Source organism: Lynx rufus, unplaced genomic scaffold (genome assembly GCF_022079265.1).
Source record: "Lynx rufus isolate CCGP_SWC_20201006 ecotype Redwood Valley unplaced genomic scaffold, mLynRuf1.p SCAF_8, whole genome shotgun sequence".
In the NCBI taxonomy this organism is placed as follows: domain Eukaryota; kingdom Metazoa; phylum Chordata; class Mammalia; order Carnivora; family Felidae; genus Lynx; species Lynx rufus.
This window is the reverse complement of record NW_025814896.1, coordinates 26021480-26041387: the sequence shown is the minus strand read 5'-3', so window position 1 is coordinate 26041387 and position 19908 is coordinate 26021480. Positions and strand designations below refer to the sequence as shown.

At 45.5% G+C, this 19908-nt stretch overlaps 1 protein-coding gene across 1 annotated transcript in view; it reads left to right on the top strand.

The window, feature by feature from the left end:
* The window catches only part of EFCAB8 (EF-hand calcium binding domain 8), a 66498-nt gene extending 51407 nt beyond the window's left edge, over positions 1-15091 (top strand). Inside the window, exons 22-26 of the mRNA XM_047068247.1 lie at positions 6016-6184; positions 11642-11774; positions 12946-13150; positions 13236-13334; positions 14265-15091. Coding sequence (XP_046924203.1) covers positions 6016-6184; positions 11642-11774; positions 12946-13150; positions 13236-13334; positions 14265-14690 — 1032 coding nt within the window. The 3' untranslated portion in view covers positions 14691-15091. The remainder of the gene's footprint in view (positions 1-6015; positions 6185-11641; positions 11775-12945; positions 13151-13235; positions 13335-14264) is intronic.
* Positions 15092-19908: the final 4817 nt, after the last annotated feature.

Genomic DNA, 19908 nt, shown 5'->3' with positions numbered 1-19908 from the left:
AGACAGGCAATACCAAATGTTGGCAAGGATGTAGATCAACTGGAATTTCCATTGCTGGCAGGAATGTAGATTGGTGTAATCACTTTGGGGAACTGTTTGGTAGTTCCCACTAGAACTGAATATGTGTCTACACTATGATCCAGCAATTCCACTGCTAGGTTTATATCCAAGAGAAGCCTGTGCTCTAAAAGATAATGAATAAGAACATTGATATAATTACCATTTGCAATAACTCTACATTTGAAACAACCCAAATGTCCATCAGTGTAGACTGAAATATAAATTGTGCTATACACACCATATAGAATAATACCCAGCATTAGAAATGGATGGTTTGCAACTATTCATTACAAAATGGGTAATTATTTGAACAAAGTAGGTTAAAGAAGTCATACATGAAAGAGTATATATTGTAAATTTCATAGTTCGATCTATATAAAGTATGAAAACAGACAAAACAAACATACCCTATTAGAAGTGATTATCTTTGTGCGGGCATGGATTGGTCGGAAGGAGCCATGAGGGGGACTTCTGGTGGATGGACAATGTTCTGTTTCATAATCTGGGTCTGGTCATACAGCTGTGTTCAGTTTGTGAAAGTTTATTCGTTACATTTATGATATGTACACTTTTCTATATGTATGTTATACACTAGCGAAGATTTTAAAAACTCAGGGTGGCAAAAGGCCTGTAGTAAGGACTGTTAGTCCTACACCTATTCCCCGCTGCCCAAAACCAAGAAAAACTTCTTGTTCCACTTCTGCTGATTTTTGGTTATTCTTCCAGTGTTTATTTATGCAAACAGAAATGTGTAAAGTTCTCTCCTTGTTTTTACATGAAGGTAGCATGTCATACACACTGGTGCTCACCTTGTTTTTCTTATTCCATAATATATCTTGGAGATCTTTGCATATGAGTACATTATTCTTTATAGCTGTGTAGTAAACCATAGGACATGTTATTGATATAATTCCCTTTGAAGGGACATTGAGGTTGTTTTCAATCTTTTGTTCTTAACAGAAGTGAAGAGCGAATGTTGTTTCATATGTGTGAAAAATATGCCTGAAGGATAAATTCCTGGAAGTGGGATTTCTAGATTAAAGGGTTGTATGCATTTGCAGTTCTGATAGCCATCTTGCAGTCTTAGGTGCTTTTTGAATCTCTGAACAAAGATATTATGTCTAGTCTGGTTTTAGTAAGAAGAAAATGTCAAATGTCACTGCATTCAAATCTGTTGGGAGTAAGTCACCCATGGGTTCACTATATGAGGAATCTGTAATGTTAATATAATCGTTATATTAACAACAATGCGTGTCATTTATTTACTGCTTAATGTGTTTCAAGAATTGTGATAAGTGCTTTTATGTGTTCTCTCACTGATTCTCCATAATTGCTCTGGGAGAGAGATGTTACTTTTCAGATGAGGAAGATAAAACTGAAGAGCTGGAGGGACCTAAGTTCACACAACTGCCAGTGTTGGACCCGGGCGTAAACTCAAGTCTGACTCCAGAATCTGTGCTCCCGACCATCTGCACTTAGTGTTATAATGATATATTTTAAACAAATTGGGATTATACTGTATGTAACTAGAATTTTCTATATTATCAAACATTCTTGAAAATCAGCCTTTCTAATGATGAAGTAATATTTCACTGTATAGAGGTACAATCATTTATTTAACTTATTGTCAGACATTAGCACAGTTTTTAATTTTTCATTATCAAAAAAATGATAGAAAATGGATAAATTCTTAGATATGAACTACCAGAATGGGCTCAAAATGAAATAGAAAATTTAAAGAAATAGAAAACTTGAATATCACAAGAGATCGAACTAGTAATAAAACTCCCCACAAAGAAAAGCCCAGGTACAGATGACTTTACTGGTGAACTCTACCAAATAATTAAATTAGAATTAATGTCAATTCTTCAAGAATTCTTGCCAAAGAGTTTTCTTTTTAAATTTTTTTTTCGGGGCGCCTGGGTGGCGCAGTCGGTTAAGCGTCCGACTTCAGCCAGGTCACGATCTCGCGGTCCGTGAGTTCGAGCCCCGCGTCGGGCTCTGGGCTGATGGCTCAGAGCCTGGAGCCTGTTTCGGATTCTGTGTCTCCCTCTCTCTCTGTCCCTCCCCCATTCATGCTCTGTCTCTCTCTGTCCCAAAAATAAATAAAACGTTGAAAAAAAAAAAAATTAAAAAAAAAAATGAAAAAAAAAAAAATAAAAAAAAATAAAAAAAATAAATTTTTTTTTCAACGTTTATTTATTTTTGCGACAGAGAGAGACAGAGCATGAATGGGGGAGGGGCAGAGAGAGAGGGAGACACAGAATCGGAAACAGGCTCCAAGCTCTGAGCCATCAGCCCAGAGCCCGACGCGGGGCTCGAACTCACGGACCGCGAGATCGTGACCTGGCTGAAGTCGGACGCTTAACCGACTGCGCCACCCAGGCGCCCCTTGCCAAAGAGTTTTCTATGAGGCCACTGTTACCTTGATAACCTAACCAGACAAGGACATCACAAGAAAATAAAACTATAGGCCAATATCTCTTATGAATACAGATGCAAATACCATCAATAAAACACTAGCAAATTGAATCCAGCAACATATGAAAAGGATTACACATCATGACCAAGTGAGGCTTATCCCAGGAATGCAAGGTTGGTTTAATATCCAAAATCAATGTAATACACCATATTAAGTGAATAAAGAACAAAAGACACATAATCATCTCAATAAATACAGAAACAGCATTTGACAAAATCCAACACCCTTTCCTGATAAAAGTGCTCAATTAACAAGGAGTAGAAGGGAAATTCCTCAACTACTAATGTTTTACTGGAAGGGCAAGTAGGTAAGAAAATGAAATAAAAGGCATCCAGCTTATAATAGCATCAAAAAGAATAAAATATTTAGGAATGAATTTACAAAAGTAGTACAAAACTTGTACTATTAAAACTACAAAACACTGTTGAAAGAAATCAAAGACAACCTAAATAAATGGAAAGATATCCCATGTTCATGGATTGGAAGATTTAATCTTGTTAATATAACAATATTTTCCAAATTAATTCAGTGTACTCTATCAATCCCCACTCCTTATTTTGCAGAAATTGACAAGCTGATCCTAAAATTCATATGGAAATGCAAATGTCCTAGAATAGTCCAAAAATCTTGAAAAAAGACAGAGTTGGAAAACTCACATTTCCCAATTTCAAAACTTACTGCAAAGCTACAGTGAAAATAGTGTGGTGCTAGCATTAGCATAGACATATAGGTCAATAAAATAGAATTAAGAGTGGAAAAATAAACTGTCAAATTTCTGATCAATTTATTTTTGACAGAGGTACCAAAACAATCAAATGGAGGAAAGAATAATTGTTTAAATGTTTCTAAATCTATTTTTGAGAGAGAGAGAGAGAGAGAGAGAGAGAGAGAGAGAGAAAGCAGGGGAGGAGCAAAGAGAGAGGGAGACAGGAGACAAAATCACAGACAGGCTCCATGCTGTCAGTGCAGGGCCTGATGTGGGGCTCAAATTCACGAACAGTGAGATCATGACCTGAGCTACAATCAAGAGTTGGATGCTTAACTGACTGAGCCACCCAGGGGCCCCAGAAAGAATAATCTTCTTAAACAAATGGTGCTGCGAAAACCGGATATCCACAGCAAAGAATGAACACACAACATAAAGGAAAACATACTTTACTTCATAAATTAACTTTCAGTGGTCATGGACCTAAATGGAAGAGTTAAAATTATAAGACTCTTAGAAGAAAGCATAGGGAGATATCTGCATGACTTTGGGTTAGGCAATATATTTTTTAATTTTTTTAATGTTTATTTGAGAGAGAGGGAGAGAGAGAGAGCAGAGGAGAGGCAGAGAGAGAAGGAGACACAGAATTCAAAGTGGGCTGCAGCTTCTGAGCTGTCAGCACAGAGCCCAATGTGGGGCTGGAAGAGCCATGAGATCATGATCTGAGGCTAAGTCAGAGGCTTAACTGACTGAGCCACCCAGGCGCAAGGGTTAGGCAATATTTCTTTTAAAAAAAAATTTTTTTTTAACTTTTATTTTATTTTTGAGACAGAGAGAGACAGCATGAACGGGGGAGGGCCAGAGAGAGAGGGAGACACAGAATCTGAAACAGGCTCCAGGCTCTGAGCTGTCAGCACAGAGCCCGACGCGGGGCTCGAACTCACGGACCGTGAGATCATGACCTGAGCCGAAGTCGGACGCCTAACCGACTGAGCCACCCAGGCGCCCCAATATTTCTTAAATATGACATCAAAAACACAAACAACAAAACAAACAAATAAATTGAATTTTGTCAAATTTAAAAACTTTTGGCCTACAAAAGACACCATATAAGAAAGTGAAAAGATGACATATAGAATGGGAGAAAATATTTGCAAATAATGTACATGATAAGAGACTAGTATCCAGAATATTCAAAGAAATCTTACACATCAACAATAAAAAGACAAATTACCCAGTTAAAAATGGGCAAAGAATCTAAATAGACATTTCTTCAAGAAGATACACAAATCACCAATAAGTATATGAAAAGATGCCAAACATCATTAGCCATTAGGGGAATGTATATCAAAACCATAATGAGATCCCCGTTCACACTCATTAGGATAGCTGTAGATAATAAATGTTGGCTAAGTTGTGGGCAAATTGAAACTCTCATACATTGCTGGTAAGAACGTAAGGTGGTACAGCCACTTTGGAAAACGATTTAAGTTTCTCAGAAAGTTCAACATAGGGTTACCATATGACCCAAGAATTCCACCTCTAAATATACACCCAAGGAAAATGAAGAGGTGTCCACACAGAACCTTATATACGAGTGTTTATAGCAACATTATTTACAATAGCCTAGAAGTGAAAACAACCCAAATGTCCACAACTGTTGAACAGATACATAAAGGAATGATGTGCTGATCCACGCTACAACATGATGTATCTTGAAAACATTATGCTAAGTGAAAGAAGCCAGTCATAAAAGACCACATATTGCATGATTCCATTTATACCAACTGTGGAGTGATGGAATGGTCTAAAATTGAATGTGATGGTGGTTGCAAACTCTGTGAATATACTAAAAATGAGTGAAGCGAGCACTTCAAATGGGTGAATTGTGAATTATATCTCAATAAAACTGTGTTTAAAAGGTAGAAAAATGGTAGAACAATTTTTCCTTTTCACAAATCTTTTTTTGTTTATTTGTAGTTGTTCGTGCATCTGGTAATTTATCTCATGGAAATAATATGGGGAGAAAGCATAAATCTTTCCAAGGCTTTTAATGTGTACCGCCAAACTACACTCCAGAAAGTTTATAGAGTTTTGCACATTATTAGCCTATTCTGCTTTATCCTTGCCAACATAAAGTATTTATTATTAGCGGTATTCATCCAAGTGAGCGTTCCCTGGGTCTATCAGAGTGCCTCACTTAGAGAAGGCATTCAATAAATAAATGTTCAAAGTGAAACAAACCTTTGGCTGATTTTTAGATACAAATGGTTTCCTTTAATTTTAATGAAGCTATCTTTGCTTATTGATGTTGACGTCTTTCCTTATTTTATTGGTCATGTATAGTTTTGGGAATTGTCTGTTCACATCCTTTGTCCGTTTTTCTTGTCCTAGCCTCACCACTATGTGGCTCTGGGCTCAGTTCTCTCCTCTACGAAATGGTGAGACTCATACACATCCTGTAAGGTTGTTATGACATTCAAATGGAATAATCTGTATAGACACATCTGGTAAACAATATAGCAATATGCGAATGCTTTTTTATGATTTTACCAAAGGGACCAGTGAGGGCCAGAGAAGTACCAGGATTTACCTGAAGTCACCAGAAAGCTAATGTGGGAACATGTCTAGAACTAGGACCCTGGGACGTGGGCCATGGGACCGTGTCCCAGGATCCTTCCAGAGGGCTCTGCTGCCTCCAATGTCATGTGCCCTCTGGTGAACCTGTGTCTTGGGATAAGTAGTTCTCCTGTGTTGTCCCCTGTAGGTTGTGGCTGGCCAGACCATTTCCTTGGTTCCTCCCAAGCTTCTGAATACCTGGAAGGACCATTTGGACAGTGTGGCAGACATCCTGTATGTAGATACCTTCCAGCTGGTTATCAGTGCTGGCCAGGACTGTAATGTCAAGGCTCGGAAACTCTCCGGTGACACCGTTGGTATGGGTCCTACTGAAGTTCAGCCGTGCCACATGGCCCATTGTGGTCCTGTCCCTGTTAGAGCATAAACTGGCATAAACCTTATATCCTATGGGGTGGAGTTTCAAGCCATAGCAGCTGCCTTTGCTCAAATAGTATCACAGGATATGTGCCTTTCCAATTGTCCGTTCAGCAGTGTGTCCATTCATCCATCAGCTGTCCATCTAACCCCCCACCCATCCACCCAACATTATTTGCCTGTGTATATTTTTGCAAATCACGTATCTGAGAAGGCACATTCCTTTCTCTTTTTAAAAATAAACTTGGGGTGCCTGGGTGGCTCAGTTGGTTAAGTGTCTGGCTCTTGATTTTGGCTCAGGTCCTGATCTCACACTTTGTGAGTTCGAGCCCATGTCAGGCTCTGTGCTGACAGCAGAGTCTGCTTGAGATTCTCTCTCTCTACCTCTCCTGCACACTCATGTGCACTCTCTCCCTCTCTCTCAAATAATAGAAAAATAAACTTAATTGTTGAGTTATAACCTATATAAGGTAAAGCACACAAACCAAAAGGGTTCAGCTTGATGAATTTTCAGAAAGTATACATATATCCTTATAGCCATCACAGAAAAAGCACTGTATGCTTTCTTACACTTGATACTTGCATGGTCTATGTCTCAGCTCTTCTGCTCTGCCCCCAGCCTTCACTGGACTGCCACTATATACCCTGTGAAGGCCTGAGGGAAAGAGTTGGTGGGTAGCTACAGACTTGCCCTGTGGCTTGAACATCCTGGATTATAGTATGTCATGCCATGTGAGGCTGTTCAAAGTTCACTAAGCACTCATCTGGGCTTATCCTCCTCTCATTACTCTGTCAGGGCTGAAAGCAGCCTTGGTCTCTTGTCTCTTATCAAAGGTTTATTCCTTTCCTCGCATTTTTAGCTCTTATATGGGTAAAAAACTCTTTGATTATTTTTATTTTATTCCTGTCCTTGGATGGAATTCCTCATTTTATAGTTTATATCCTTGAACATATTGCCAATGCTATTTTAAAGTCTTTGATAACTCTAATATCTGGTTCACTTCTGGGTCTGTTTCTATTGCCTATCGTTTCTGTTGGCTCCAGACATGATAGACTAACAAGGACTGGATTTACATTCTCGCTTTAAACAACTAAAAACATGAACAAAATGTATGTGACAGTTTCCAGACATTAGACAGCAGGCAGCAAAGAATAGTAATCCCTGAGGTATTATAATTTATACATAATATACATAATATACTAGTATGTATTGTATATATTTGTAATATTATAAATTACATCTGTATTATATGAAATATAGATATAATATTATAATATATAATATAAGTAAATCTATAATATTATGAATATACTTCATGTGTTACAAAAGGTAGAAGAAAACATCAAAATGTTAAGGAGAGAACTCGAATATATATATATATATTCAATTTGGGTCTTTATATATATATATATAATATTAATATTAATAATATAATATTATATATATATATAAAGACCCAAATTGAAATTAGAAATTAAAAATAACAGTGTCTGAGATAACAATACACTGGATGGGATTAATAGCAAATTAGACACTACAGAAGAAGGGGTTAGTGACTATGAAGACATAGTAATAGAAATATAGAAAAAAAAGACTGAGTAAGCTGGTGTTTTATGTGTATAACATGATGATTTGGTATATGCATACACTGTGAAATGATCGCCACAATCAGGATAATTAATACATCTATCACCTCACATAGTATTTGTGCAAGGTAAGAATTCTTAATATCTACTCTCTTAGCAAATTTAAAGTATACAATATAGTATTGTTAACTATAGTTGCCATGTTATACATTAGATCCCCAGAATTTATTCATCTGACCACTGGAAGTTCATTACATTTGCCAACATGACTTTTCAACCTATCTCTGTCCTTATATTTATATGTGCCTCTTTTAAACAGCATTGTATTTGGTTTTATTTTTTTCATCCTGACAATATTATCTTCTAATTGTATATCTAGTCCATTCAAATATTAATGGAATTACTTATATGATTTCAGTCTATCATCTTGATACTGTTTTTCTATTCTTTGTTCCTTTATTCTTCCTTTTCTTTCTTCTTTTGCATTAATCAAGTATTTAAAAACAATTATCGGGGCACCTGGGTGGCTCAGTCGGTTGAGCATCTGACTTCAGCTCAGGTCATGATCTAGTGGGTCATGAGTTTGAGCCCTGTGTTGGGCTCTGTGCTGACAGCTCAGAGCCTGGAGCCTGCTTGGGATTCCATGTGTATCTCTCTCTTTTCCTCCCCTGCTTGTGCTTTCCTCTCTCAAAGATAAATAAATAAACTTAAAAAATCAATTATCTTGTTTTATGCCTTTATTAACTTTTTAGTTGTATGTTTTTATATTATTCTTCCGTGTTCTTTAGAGACTCTTTAGAGGTTATAATATACACTCTTGACCTGATACCACTTCTTGTGCAAGAATCTTACTTTCTTCTCCCCACTGTTTATGCTATCTCTAACATATATTTTATTTCAAATATGTTATGTCTTCCCACAAGGCACTGTTATTAATGTTACTGTAAGCAGCCTATTTCTTTTTATATTTACCCATATTTACCATTTCTGATGCTCTTTATTCCTTCTTGAAATACTGGGGTTCTGTCTGCTATCATTTTCCTTAAGTCTGAAGAAGTTCCTTTATTATTTCTTATAGAGTCCATCTGTACTGATCCTTAAGCTTTCTGTATCTGAAAACATATTTATTTTGTCTTAAAATGTTAAGACTCTTTTACTGGACATAGAAATCTCAGCTGGAAGTTAATTTTCTTTCAATATTGAAAAAGAGACTTTTCTATCGTCTTTGGCTTCCATATTTTCTCTCAAAAAGTCAACTGTAGGGGTGCCTGGGTGGCTCAGTCGGTTAAGTGTTCGACTTTGGCTCAGGTCATGATCTTGCAGTCCATGGGTTCAAGCCCTGCACCAGGCTCTGTGCTGAACTCTTGCTCAGAGCCTGGAGCCTGCTTCAGATTCTGTGTCTCCTTCTCTCTCTGCCCCTCCTCCGCTTGTGCTCTGTCTCACCCTGTCTCTCAAAAATAAATAAATGTAAAAAAAATTTTTTTTTAAGTCAACTATAAGTTACTTTGACAGTAATTTTTCTTTTCTCTCTGACTGCTTTTGGTTTTCAACAGTTTGACTATGACGTTCCTAGTGTGCTTTTATTTGTATTCATCCCACTTGGAGTTCACTGATCTTTTTAAATCTGGAGGTTGGTATTTTTCACCAGTTTTGAAAAGTTGTCAAATATTATCTCTTCAATACTGCTTTTGCCCATTCTCTCTCTCCTCCCATTATGGAGTTCCAATTTACATGTATGTTAGAACATTTGACTCTGTCCCATATGGCTCTTATGCTCTGTTCTGTTCTTTCTGTTTTTTTGTTTGTTTCTTTTTGTTTTTGTTTGTTTTTTATCTCTGCCTTCTAGTTTGATATTTTCTGATGACCTGTCTTCCAATTCGTTAGTCCTGTCTCCTTCTGTATGCAGCCTGGTATTAAATCCATTCAGTTAATTCTTAATTTCATATTTTTTTTAGTTCTTGAATACCGATTTGGTTCTTTCCTGTAGAATACAATTCATTGTTGAAATTCTCCTTCTTTCCCTTCATTTTGTTCATATTTTCCTTCATTTTATATAACTATTTGCAATAAAGTTTTATCTGCTAACTCCTGTGTCAGAATTATCTGTGGGTCTATTTCTAATGCCTATTTCTTCTCTTTATTATTGGTTATACTTTTCTGTCTTTTTATATGTTAAATGCATAAAAAACCTACCTCTCCAAAACCCCCCAAAATGAAACAACCCCTCCTCAAACCAAAGCCAAGACTTTTCTAGACTTTGTATAAAAGAACCACAGAGACGGAAGTTGATGGATTTTCCTCCAGCACATGTGCTCGTTGCTCTGTACAAGGCTGCTCATCTCATTGCTGTCAGGAACTGAGCTGGATTGGGTCTAGGTTGCAGCTTTAGGAAGACTTGGTTTTCTTCCATCTTCCATTGTGAAATCGTCTCAAGGGTGAAGTCTGTTGTGTTTGTCAAAGGTTTTTTCCTCCAGTGGGACTTTGTCTCCCAACAACCTCATTCTATCTGTCTAACCCAAATTCCAGGTCCTCAGCTCCCCTAGTGCTCAGCAAATGTCCTATGGAAAACATGTCTATGCATTTGGGATTTCACTAGACTTGATCCCATCCTGCCAGCCAGAATGGCTGGCAGAAGCTCCGATGGTTTCTTTTGCTTCCAGGAGCTTCCTTCTGCCTAAGCCGAGCCTGATTCTCACTCAGCCTGTGCCCAGACTCCCAGAGAAGGAATCAGATCTCAATTTCAGTTCTTCTTGGAAGGACTCTTCCCTTTCTATAATTTTATTTTTTTATTTCTTATTAAAATTTTTTAAATGTTTATTTATTTTGAGAGAGAGAGAGCAAGCAGGGAAGGGGCAGAGAGAGAGGGGGGACAGAGGATCTGAAGTGGATTCTGTGCTGACATCAGAGAGCCCAATGCAGGGCTTGAACTCATGAAATGTGAGATCATGACCAGAGCTGAAGTCAAACCCTTAACCAATTGAGCCACTCAGGCACCATCCCCCTTTCTATAATTTTAGTTAATCTATTTTTTTTTTTTGAGAGAGAGAGAGAGAGAGAGAGAGAGAGAGAGAGAGAATGTGCACGAGTGGGGGAGGAGCAGAGGAAGAGGGAGAGATGGGATCCCAAGCAGGCTCTGCACCCAGTGCGGAGCCTGACACGGGGCTCAATCTCAAGACTGTGAGATCATGACCTGAGCTGAAATCAAGGTCGGATGTTCATCTGACTGAGCCACCCTGGCACCCCTAGTTCATCTACTCTTTTTTTGCTTCTACAGCTCCCCAAGAGTTTTTAAAATATGACTTTTTAACTATATTTTTTAATTTTTAGAAATTCTGCAGCAGGACAATGGCCTACTACTCACCACGCCCTGCCCCAAAGCAGGACTCATGTTTCTCTGTTCTTACTACCTGCTTTCTCCTCCAGCCTTTCTCCTCTCTAGTGCCACCCCAATCTCATGTCTGGTGGGTGCCTGATCACTTTATGTCATTGCTACTTTACACATGAGCTGCTTAAGCCCAACTGAAGATCACTCAGTTGACCTCATTGCCATAGAGGTCTTTCCATCTCAGCCTACATGTGGGGCAGGATGCTTTGGCCTGAGCTCCAAGCGTATTGTAGGACTAAGGCTAGTTCCTTCAGGTATTTGTTAAGTAGCCGGCATAATGCCTGGCGTGTGGTAAGCATCATGAAGTGTGGGCCAAGGGTAAGGGGTTGCTAGCTGAGTCTTGAGGGTGGAGGGTGAGGGGTAGCAGGTTCAGAGAAAGGGAGGTAGGCCACTTCTTGTGACTGAGTTGGTTCTGGTTAAATCACAGGGACGTTCGGCCTGAGTGTCTGGAAAAGGCTGCGGGATATTCAGATGGTTGGTGATCCTGAACTGAGAAGAAACTCAAAGGAGGAGGATGACACTGTAGTTGCTGCCCAGAAGGCCTTCCATTCAGAGCTGCAGTGAGTTATCACAGCCCAGCTGGTATTTGCTGGCCCAAGGAGGGGGAGGGTGGGAGCCTCCCCAGGTCCCAGGCAGCCTCGTCTGGGTTGGGTAGCACTGGGTATATTTGGTAAAGGCCAAAGGTTTGGGACTTGCAGGCAACTTGACTCTACAGGTGGCAGCTATGGCCTAAGAGCCCAGGTTCACTGAAAGTTTGAGTGGTACAAATCAGCAGAAAGTATAGAAAGGCAAGCCGTTAGATGGGCCTCTGCCCCAGAGCCCAGTTCAGATTTGCCAGGGCTGGCTTCCCTGCTGGGGCCATTTCTATGTGGCTAGAGGTCCCTGGTAGGACAGTGCCCAGAGCTCTGGTCCTGAACACACACTTGTGTTATTTCCCTGATCCACAGGAAAGTCAGGCTGCTTGCTGCTTCATTCCTCTACAGGTTCCTTCTCCACCCATGTTCCACTCTTATTCCTGACCAAGTCTCAGATAATTTGGGGTCATCCCAAAAAAATATTTATCAAGGTCCTGCTGACCCCCAGACTCTGTGCTAGGTTCTAGAGGTCCAGATACAAGTCCTGCCTCAGAGAACTCAGAGTCCACTTGGGGAGATTGGGACGCAAACTCATGGTTGTTGTTTTATCTGATAAGTGATGAGACTATGAAGAATAGGAATGGCTCAGAGGACAATCACCTCGTTGGGTGGATCAAGTAAAAGAGAAGCTTCATAAGAGAAGAGATTCTGGAATTGGGTTTTGATATGTCAGTAGGAGTTTTCCAGGCACCCGTACAGTCCTTGTGGCTCCTAGTCTCTTGTCAAGGCATACCTCTTTAGGGTCCTATGTGGGGTTATCAAACAAGGTAGAGGTAGGGTTTCCCTGGAAGGGAGAGGATGTTTAAATATTCCACATTTGGGGGGACCAGGTAAGATCAAGATGGGGTATTAGACCTCCATGGGAAGAGCTCAGGGTGCTAGGAAAGGTCTCAGGACTTGTTGGGGGTCCGTTTAATCTAGTCTTTGCTGATGTTAATTGGACACCTGTTTAGTGTTGGTCCTGGGCAGTATGACCTCAGGAGAGGGATAAGAAGGTAGAAGAGGATCGGGCCCAGGCAGGAGAAACCCGTTGTGCTCCCCGGGAAGGCTGCTTGTGGTGTGAGGGCATCTTATGAAGGAAAGCGCCTTCCATCAGGGAGGAGCGGGCTCTGGCTGAGGCCCTGGTGTACCAGCGGCAGGAGGAGGCGGCACTCGTGGCTCTCCTGAATGGGAAGCCAGACACGGAGGCTGAAGCTTGGGCCAACCTGCAGAAGATAACCCAGACGTCCCCGTGGGCTGGAGAGCGCTCCCAGGAAGACGTTGACAGCAGCTGGTGCAAGTGGGAGTCCAAGGGCAAGCAGGTGAGGCTGGGTGGGGGACCCGGGGGCATAGAGGGGCCCTCAGCCGTCAGCCCTGAGGCCTCACTCTTGCCCGTGACTCCTGCAGGAGAGCAAAGTTGTGGGAGCCGCGTACAAGCCTAAGGACCGGTCACGGAGTCCTGGACTCCGGTCCACCAACGTGCAGTATGGCTGGATGAAGTACCAGGTGAGGCAGGGTGGGGCTCGCTCCCTGAGATGCTGGAGGCTGGGGATCCCAGCTCCATTAGCAGCCTCCCTTGAGCCCACAGGGCCCTCTCATGGGGGCGAGGGAAGCACCAGCCCTTTAACAGAATTCTGGGATGAAGCTGGTTGGGTTGATTTGTTTGCCAAGGCCCTGGCCAAGGCCATGGACACAGGTTCTGTCTTTGAGGACACACCTCATCGGGCCTATGGGAGGAGGGTCTCTGTGGGCCTGGGACTTTGATAGCCTTCAAAGAATTTCCCAAAGTCTGTGGCTGTGCGTTTGGTTGGTTGTTAGTCTCTGTACTGTGGGCTACTCTAGAGCAGACACAGGGTCTCCCGGTGCCATGTGAGAGACACAGGGAACGGAAGGGGGGCTCTGCTTGGGGAAAGAAAGAGCCGGGGACTTTGAGCCCCATCTAAGCAAGCCTCTTGCTTGGGCAGACTCCAGCCCCTTTCAGAGGCATCTGCCATAGGGGCGTTTATGAGAACTTCCTCCCTCTGTGATGGGCACCGAGTGAAGTGAGAGAACCCCTCTGTCCCGGGCTGGGAGAGGTCAGTGCGAAGGGAGGCCACATCCCTGCCTTCTGGAGATGGGCCTCAAAGCGCAGCTTGGTGAGTGCTGACAGGAGAGGTGGGAGCTTGTCTGGGGGGCTCCTCCCACCTGAGCCTCAATCAGGCCCAGCTTGAGGCCTCATTCTAAGATGGGGACGGTCCAGTGCTGACCTCAAAGCGTTGTTGCCAACCCCAGGAGAAGGGCTGGCTGCCGGGCCTGGAGCACAGTGGGCTTGCAGTTCCGGAAGGCTGTGGACATCAGTGACAGCCACGGTACTCTGGAGACTTGGCCCATCCTCCCCGTGAGCCTGCTCTTGGTTCTGGGTGAACCCCTCAAACTCCCCTGCTCTGTTCCCCACAGATTTCACCTCAGATCTACCAAAGCCTGCACTTCAACGACCTGTCGCCCACCCACACGTCTGACCTCGTGTTGCACAACGTCCTGGGGCAGCAGGGCCAGCGCACCCACCCGGTGACCCACAACCGCCAGAAGGACCCGGATGCTGACAGGGAGACCGTGCCCAACACCACGACCAGCTCGCCCACTGCCTCCCTCTCTCCCAGCGACTCCCTCTCCTGGACAGCCTCAGGCTCCAGGTTCCTGGAGTCCGGCCTGTCCACCTCCCCGTACCTCCAGTCCTCCCCCTCGGTCTTGTCCCAGGCATCCAGGTACATCGTGCAGAGGTCGGCCACCCCCATGCCTGTTGCCTCGTCCGTCAAGCAGCTCTCAAGACCCCTGAATACCACCCTTCTGTCCTCCATGAAAAGTTCCCGCATCGGGTTCTGAGGTGGCCCACCGTGTCTCCAGTCGTCCAGCACAGTGACCAGGCCCATGGGGGTCCTGTCTGTCCCTGGCTCACCCCTGCCAGACCCAGAGGATACAGACCTCCTTCTGTTGACCTCCTTCTTCACTAGAGTCCTGGAGAAGAAAATAAATATTTGCAGATATCAGAGGCCTCCAGGCCGGGAGGTCAGGCTGTGTGTCCCTTTACCCCCTTAAGCGCCAGGCTGTCTTGGAGATTGGCCGCGTTCCCCTGATGAGGCCCTGGCTGGATGCAGGGAGAATCCCCTCCCCCAAGACACCTGGCCCAGCTGTCCAGCAGGTGAAGCATAGGGACAGGGCCTCGGAGGCTCCTTGGTGTTGTGGTCAGTGGTTCATGCCACTAGGGTGAGCGGTTTGCATCTGAAAGTTGGTTCAGCCTCATGGCTGGAGTGAGGCCCCGCAGCCATCCGGAGGTGGTTTGTCTCCTGCACTGCCTTGTGCCTGTTCTCCCCCACCACCAGGCACTCCACCCCAGGGAACTCTGTGTTTACAAACTGTCCTGCCCCTCAAGGATGGTGGAGGGGCATCCTGGCCTGGCTCTGTGACTGTCCCTTTGGACCCAGGTTTTTCTGAACCAAAGCCCCTTGATCCTTCTGCTGTGTGCTGCTCTGGGTGGCGTCTTGGGTGGAGAACTCAGGGCGGTGGTAAAAGCCGTGGCAGGGTCAAGGCCTCTGCCCAGAGGGGGAGGGAAGGACATGGGGGGAGGAGGGTAGTGAGGGGTAGGGATGGGATGTGGCAATTACCAGGCCTTGGGGAATTTTCTTAAAGGCCTGTGCACAGCCCTCACCTGGAGGGAGGTTCGGGGTCCCCTCTCGGACCTCAGATGCTGACTTAGGGGCCATCTGGCTGGACACTAGGGGTCAGGACAGGTCAACCTCAGGGGAAGACTTCCGCGAGACTCTGGGGCTCGGTGAATCCTCCTCTCAGTAGGACCCAGCCCCTTACAACAACATTTTACTGCCTTTGCCCACGTGTTTCATTGTAGGCACTAAAGAAAATAATAGTCTGAGTCTCCACTCCTACCCTAGCTGCTGCTGCCCGTGGGGATTTGTCTCTGGCCGTGGGGGCTTACTGGCCACCCCTCCAACCGGCAGGCACCCACGATACAGAACCCCAGGCCCAGAACGCACGGCGGGGCTGAGTTCTACCTACGGTGATGTGAGTGATGCTTTGTCTCTCCTGCTGTTCCCACCCTGCCTCTCCTGGCCCAAACCCCAGGTGGGATATGGGACAGATAATTCTGGAGCATCGGGGTCAGATGGAGCTTAGAGCCCAGATGGAGAACTGGAGGCCAGTGTCACACTGGAGTTGGTGAGTGAGGAAGCTGGGTTGGTGGCCCAGTGTCCTGTCTCCTGGTCATCTGTGCTTCCCTGAGCACCCCTCTTCACCTCCCCAGGCCCAGGTGTCTACACAGCCACACCAGTCTCCTCTCTGCCTGTTCTCTGCCTTCTGCATCACTGGCCTTAAAAAACTACTTATATTTAGCTCTCCTCTGATTCTAAAAGTAGCAGAGGCTGAGTATAGAAAAATCAAGAAAATACTGAAAAGCGTAAGAGCCAATAAAAACCATCTGGATTCTATTTCCCAGAGATCAGTTTGGCGCATTTTCCTCTAGATGTTTTTCTGTCTTTACGCACACGTGTGCCCTCACAGCCTCGATTCCCGCTCACTCCCTCCTCATATGCTCACACCCACACGGGCCCGTAACCTTGGCATCCCGGCTTTGAATGCAGCCTTTCTCACAGGATGAGCAAATGACATCGCTGTGTTGCTGTAATTCCTCGCGACCCTTGCCAGTGATGGCTGCATTCAGCCCTGCTCTGTGTCGCTTTCTTCAGGATCTAGGGCTACCACCACACTGCTCTTGAAAGAGGCAGGAAGGCACGTGCCTCCTGTGCGCCCCCTCACGATGTACTGCTAACAGTCCGACAAAGGAACAGACATTTGTTTCCAGTGGAACAGAAACGTTTTCCCGGGCCCGGCTGGCCTGAGGGGTCATGACCTCAATGGCAGACTGAGGGTGGGCGTCCTTCCACCAGCAGATGGGGCACGAGAGAGCACCGAGGGGCTTGGAGACAGCCTTGCCCTCAGAAAAGCCATCCTCGACCTTGTTTTCCGGCATCGCTTCCCTGTTTCACACTTGTTCAACACTTATTGAGCACCTGCGGTGTGCCAGGCACTGCCCTGGACACCGGGGACACCAGAATGAGGAACGCTCAGCCTCGGCCTACTGGGGACACAGACCACGCCTCTGTAGCGTGGATGCATCTTCTCATTAGTGTATCCAATAGATTCTCTTACTGAGCGCAAGGATTGGGCATCCAGGGGGAGGCAGGCGGAGCTCGTGGGACAGTGTGCAGATACAGGGGGGACCAGGAGAAGCAATCTGAAGTGGCTTCCTGGGGGAGGGGGCCTTTAGCCCAGAGCCAGCCAGGACCTTTGTGTTTGCTGTCTGCTCTGCCTGAGTAGGGCTTCTGGCCCATCAAATGGCCTCTCCTTTATGCCCTCCTCAAATATCGCTTCAGGGCCTGGTACCCCTGGACTTTTTACCACCCCCCCCACCCTGCTTTATTCTCACCACAGTACCCCCGCCCCCAGGGCAGGGCCATGTCTATCTTGTTCCCACACCTGGCCCCGTACTTGGTGCATAGCAGGCCTTGGATAACTGTTTGTCTACTATTAGCTCAAAGTCTATCTTTAAGTCTACCTACCAGGAGGTCCCCTGAGATTGCTCTCACCTTGGTTTTCTCTCCTCTGGGCCCGGGTGTCCCCTATTTGCTAGCCCTAGATGGACTGTGGAGCGTCCCTCCCCAGTGACAGACCCTGTCTGTGAGCCCCAAGGGGCTGCTGGGAAGGAGCAGAGGACCGGGGCCTTGAGGTCCTGCCCGGTTCTGGTATCTGGGCTTCTTTCTGGATTCGATGCTGAGTGGATCCTGACTGAGGTCGGGGAGGGGAGGCAGGTCTTGGACCGGCTGGTGGTGGTGCCAGTCAAGGGAAACTGCCGGGGTGAAGGCCTGGGAGTGGGGCAGCGAGGAGAGTCTGGGAGCCGGGCTGGGGGTCTCATTGTTCCGAAGGCCCAACCGAGGCCGGGTGTTCAGGGTGCCAAGTTCACCACAGACATGGCACCCGCTGTGTCCTGGGCCGGGGAACGAAGTGCAGACGTGGAACGGCATGTCGCCCAGGTCCTGGACACGCACCACATCCATCACGTGTCCAGCACATGAGAGGCAGCCGGGGGCCCAGGGAGGGTGCATCCTTGCCCGGGGTCACCGGGCCTTTTCCTGTTGAGCGGTGCCGTCTGGGCTTTGTGACCTGTTTCCAGACCAGTGCCGGTGGGGGCGGTAGAGAGGGGGCCTTCCAGCAGAGAGAACAGCCAGGGAAGGAGCCCCAGGTGGGAACGAATTGGCATTTTTGGAGGCCAGTGTGGCTCAGTAGAGTGAACGGAAGGAGGGAGGGGCTGTGGGGAGAGACCCTAAGGGCCAGTGACACGGGGCTTTTTTCTCTTGGGAATCCTGAGGGCATTTTAATAAAAGGTGCAACACAGTCTCACTGGTGTTTTGAAAAGCCCCCTCTGGCTGCCTAGTGGTGATGGACTGTGGGGGCAGGAGTGGTTCTGGGAGACTGGGGGCAGGCAGGCACCATGGGTGGCCTGGACGAGAGGGTGGCAGACTGTCTTGGCCAGGAGCTGACTGTGGGAGCCTCGGGGTTGTGCAGGAGAGGGGCTCTGGGCTGCTCTGGGCTGCTTTTCCTTCACAACCCTTTTTTCCCCCCTTTCGACTTCAAGAGCTTTTAAAAACTATCGTATTTCCTCAATTCTCAGACATAATTTTAAAATTGTATTAAAAACAAGGTTTTTAAGGTTTCAGAAGTTGGGATGTGTCTCATAATTCAATGATTTTTTCCCCCCTTGGAAAGCTGGTATGACTTCGATAGGAACAAGGCAGTGAGGGCACGCCTGCTGGGGAGGGAGCGCCCCCTGGTGGAGCGAGATGCAGTTACAGCCCCCGGCCGGTTCAGAGGCGCGGAGGAGGGGATTCATTCTTTCCCCAGGAGAGGAGTCGGGCTAGTGGCGGGGAGTGAGGGAGGTGGGGAACCTGTAGTTCTCCTTGGAGGCTGTTGACGGGATGCGACGGGGCGGGGAGGAGGGGGGCGAAGTAACTTTCCAATTTGCCAGATGTTTTACACACAGTTTCTCGCAAGGTTCCTATGTCGTAGATCATCTATCCCCATTATACAGATGAGAAAATGGAGGCTCACACAGGATGAGTTGCCCAGGGCCACCTAACCAGGAAACGTCACAGCTAGGTTTCCAACCAGGGATTTTAGGTGTTTCTGCCACTTCTGGGCTAAGATGCTTAGGATTTGGGGGTGCTGCCTTTGGGTGGGGCATCCCTTGGACACTGGAGATGGAAAAGTGGTGGAAAGATTCCTTATGACAGGAGACCTCCACCTCCTGTGGCAGGCAAGGTCAAAGGTCAGGAAAGGGAGTGTCCAACCCATCTGGCCCATCCAGCCTCAGTGTTCTCCTTGCCCACTCCATCACAGAAGCCAGCAAAACTGGACAGAAACGTCATCTTCTCCCAACCTTCTCTCAGTCGTTACTTCTTCACACACAGAATAAAGTCCCCCGGGACCTCTCGATTTTATTTGTTTCAGGGTGATGGGTGGGCATGAATAGGTGGCATGTGTTGTAGCCCTTCCCTCCTCCCTCTTGCCCTTGGAAGACAACACCACTGGATCATGCACTTTCTTGCAGAGCCCGCATATGACTTCAAACTCCTTTCCTAGGCAGCCCCTTCCAATCGATCTCAGCCAGCACTTGAGATTCAACTCAGTTGTCCCAGCTGCCCAATCCCCCTGAAAGAGGTTAGTTTTACTCTGAAGTCAGTTCATGGGTGTCTCTGTTTAGAGAGACAGGCAGCCAGAAAATAAAGCACATTACCGCTATGGGCAATTAGAATTCAGTCCCTGCTGAAGTAGGATAGAATGTGCCTCTGTAGTGGGAATTTGATGAGATTATCGCAGTGCCTGGCATGGAAGAGTAACAACTTTTTATTGAGTAGTTATTTTGTACCAAGCGTGATCACATTTAACCATTATGACAATAGGACTCATAGAAGTTGGGTAACTGACTAAGGTTACATAGCTAGGAAGTAGCCATACTCCTAACCAGCCCTCTATG